The sequence below is a fragment of the Dipodomys ordii genome, unplaced genomic scaffold (assembly GCF_000151885.1).
Source record: "Dipodomys ordii isolate 6190 unplaced genomic scaffold, Dord_2.0 Scaffold78, whole genome shotgun sequence".
NCBI lineage: Eukaryota > Metazoa > Chordata > Mammalia > Rodentia > Heteromyidae > Dipodomys > Dipodomys ordii.
In genome coordinates this window covers 2,334,263-2,337,604 of record NW_012267294.1, presented here as the reverse complement: position 1 = coordinate 2,337,604, position 3,342 = coordinate 2,334,263, and the positions used below count along the sequence as shown (strand labels likewise).

Here is a 3,342-nt window from a genome sequence, read left to right as displayed (position 1 = left end):
GGTTTTCTGGTGGTTTATTGGAGATAGGAGTCTCACGGTCTCTCCTGCGAGGGCTGGCTTTGAACCCTGATCCTCAGATCTCAGCCTCCTGAGTAGCTAGGATTACAGGTGTGAGCCACCAGCGCCCGGCTGTCCAGTGTCTTATATCCCAAGGAATGGCAGGATTTTCTATAAGAAGCCACAAAAATGGGCAAAGGAATTCTCTGCTGGGATCACAGCTTTATAGAACAACTCAGTATCTCTTCTAAATTTGGACTACTTATCCTTCAAATAATTCTCTAACTCACTTAACCCTATTGACCCAAATTCTATTTTTAGGTGTTCATGCAGGCAGATACTCCTTACAAAGAGAGTTTTAAAGCTGCCTGAGGTCTTTTCTAATCAGTTGATACACATGTGCCAAGCACATTTAGATGTGTGGTCCAGCATAATAATGAGTACCTATTTTTATGTGCTTGTTTCCTGTATATACCAGCCACTCATAAACCTCGTCACTGATGCACAGTATGTCATATTTGATGCAAAGGTCCGCAATTACTTGGAGCTCCTCTCTGGTATACACCTACACATATTCAAGGAAAGAGCACAGTAGTCAATACACCCAGAAAACAATAACACAATGACAGTATGTATAAAGAGGTAAGAGACTTGCTTACCTTGCCAAAGGGATTATGTGGAGTATTGAGGATAATGGCTTTGGTTTTCGAGTTAAATTTACTTTCCAGTTCTTGAGGATCTAAGGTCCAGTCAGAACTAGACCATTTTTTTCCAGAAACAGGTTTCTAAGCATGAAGAATGAAGATGTGATTTAAACAAAATAATTCACATTTGCTGTCTTACGTACAAGTTACCTAATAAGGAAAAAAAATTGGAGGTAGGCAGGGCAAACTACATGGTAACTACTGAATGACTGGCAAAGACAGTGAGAAGAAAGGACATTAGTTCTAATGTGAGAATTTATGAGGACCTGAATCTTACACTTACACCTGCTAAATAGAAAAATTGACCCTGTCCACGTAATATCTGTTAAAGCACTTCTCTTCCTTTCCTGGGACCAGCTATAAGTGGTTAACATGTGAGGCACAGTAAGGCTAATAGAAGATTCTGTGGTTCATCTTAGTGCATTAATTATTTGGAGAAGACTCACAAAAGTTATCAAGGTAACTGATCCTTTAAGCATATGAATAAGCTGGCAAACTTACAGATCTTAGGGGGATAAATACAGGTGTGGCTCCAGCCATTTTTATCATAGGCTCATAGCAGTCATAGAAAGGCACCATTATTATGACCTGAAATTAAAGCAAAGAAAAATACAATCATCAATCACTAACACATGTGAAATACATGTTGAAAAGGGCAGCCCTGGCCTTCATGGGGCTAGTGTTCAAGTATGAAAAACCCTGGGTATAAACTTGTCCAGGGAGTCTAAGTTGGAGTCCCTGGTGCCTTTGGAGGGTCTATGGATCATTTGCAGTGGAGCACTTGAAATGGTAAGATTTTTATATGTGCACAGGGTGATTTATCTGGGAAAAGGGGCTCATACCTCTAATTATATTCTCAAAAGGATGTTTTATTCAAAGCCATGAAGAATTTCCTTATACTTCAAGTTAGCAAATACAATACAAGATATAAATGATGTACCAGATAATGAGTGGAGCAGGTCTGAAAGGAAAGAGAATGCCACAGTGCTCTTTGACTCAGAGTGCTAGTTTACACAAGTTATTTATCCTGAGAGTAAAAATGTTCTTTCTTTTCAGAAACATCACACAACAGGAAGGGGATGCCTGTCTTTTCCCCAAGTCCTCTGGAGGATCTCCTGTCCTTTTGCCCCTTTCTCTCCCCATCACTCTTCCTGGGCTCTCAAGAAAGTTCTCAAGCCAGCTAGTCCAGTCACTAGCCTTTCTTCAACCTATCAGCTTGATCTAGCACTCCTAACTTTTTTCATTTGTAGAAGGAGAGTTCAGACATACAACTTATGACTATCATAAAATATACAGTCATTTATTCTTTTTACTTTTTTGTATCTACCTGTACTGAGGCTTGAAACAGAGCCTCATGCTCTCATTAGGTTTTTCTTCTTCTCATTAGGTTTTTTTTCTTTAGCCACACCTCCACTTTTGGCTCGTGGTTAGTTAATTGTAGATGAGAGTCTCTCAGATTTGTTTGCCTAGGTTGGCTTTGAGTCATGATTCTTAGTTCTCAGCCTTCTGAGTACCTAGAATTCATGACACATAGGTCTTCCTACTTTTTTTTTGATTGTTGTTGTTAGTAGTGGGGCTTGAACTCTGAGCCTGGACACTGTCCCTGGGTTCTTCAGCTCAAGGCCAGTGCTCTACCACTTGAGTCACAGTGCCACTTCTGATTTTCTGGTAGTTTAGTGGAGATTAGAGTCTCCTGGACTTTCCTGCTCAGGCTGGCTTTGAACTGTGATCCTAAGATCTCAGCCTCCTGAGTAGTTAGGATTACACGTGTGAGCCACCAGTGCCCAGGGAAACCCATCTTTTTAAGTATCTTTTTTCTAGTGGTACCTACCTATCCTTGGTGATTTTCTGAATAAATGATCAAGATCAAAAAATATTAAAGTGGAAGATTTATAACAGCAATGGAGACAGCTGTTAAGAGTTGGTCTTACATTTCAGTACAAAATGGCTGAAATGATTTGACATTCCTGTTATATATCCTCACACTCTATTGCTCACATTCTACTGGACACGAAGCAGCATTGACCCAATACTCGTTGACTAAGTGAAATTAAGAATTCTTTTCTTCCTTATTAGTTTACTACCCTTGCGTTTTTCTCAGCAGGCTGGAAAAATAAAAAGAACAAAAAGTAACCAAGCAAAGACATCTCCCAGACCTCGTGACAAATGAAAGAAGCCAGACTCAAGAATCTATCCTATGTGGAGGGAAGCGACAAGATGGCGGAGGAGAAGCTGGAATCTGAACAAGCTCTCGCATAGAAAGCAGTTTTAGAGTTCCAGTGAACAGTCCTAAGCCAGAGAAACACACCAAGTGTGCCATCACAGGACAGAGAGTTAGACAAGTGAGAGAAAGCCAAGGCAAGAATATACATCTGAGCACCAGCCAGCAGCCGCCGGCGGCGGCGGCGGCAGGGTCGTGGTGGAGACCGCAGCCGGGCGATACCTGAGCGCTGAGAGTCCGGGACGAAGGAGCCAGACGCAGCGGGCAAGTGGATTCTACTCAACACCAGCAAGAACCAACAAGGAGCAGACAGCTTCATCCTGCAGTTTGCAGACCAGAGACGACCCAGGATCCAAGACTCGGCGTGAGTAGAAGCCCGACATCCTCACTCCTTCTCAGGGAGCAGAGGAGGGAAGGCCA

At 42.1% G+C, this 3,342-nt stretch overlaps 1 protein-coding gene across 1 annotated transcript in view; it reads right to left on the bottom strand.

The window, feature by feature from the left end:
- The window catches only part of Ccbl2 (cysteine conjugate-beta lyase 2), a 66,843-nt gene that overhangs the window by 30,652 nt on the left and 32,849 nt on the right, over window positions 1-3,342 (bottom strand). The window contains exons 6-8 of the mRNA XM_013024760.1: window positions 1,203-1,289; window positions 657-782; window positions 442-562 (exon numbers count right to left, since the gene is read on the bottom strand). Of these exons, the coding sequence (XP_012880214.1) occupies window positions 442-562; window positions 657-782; window positions 1,203-1,289 (334 nt within the window). The remainder of the gene's footprint in view (window positions 1-441; window positions 563-656; window positions 783-1,202; window positions 1,290-3,342) is intronic.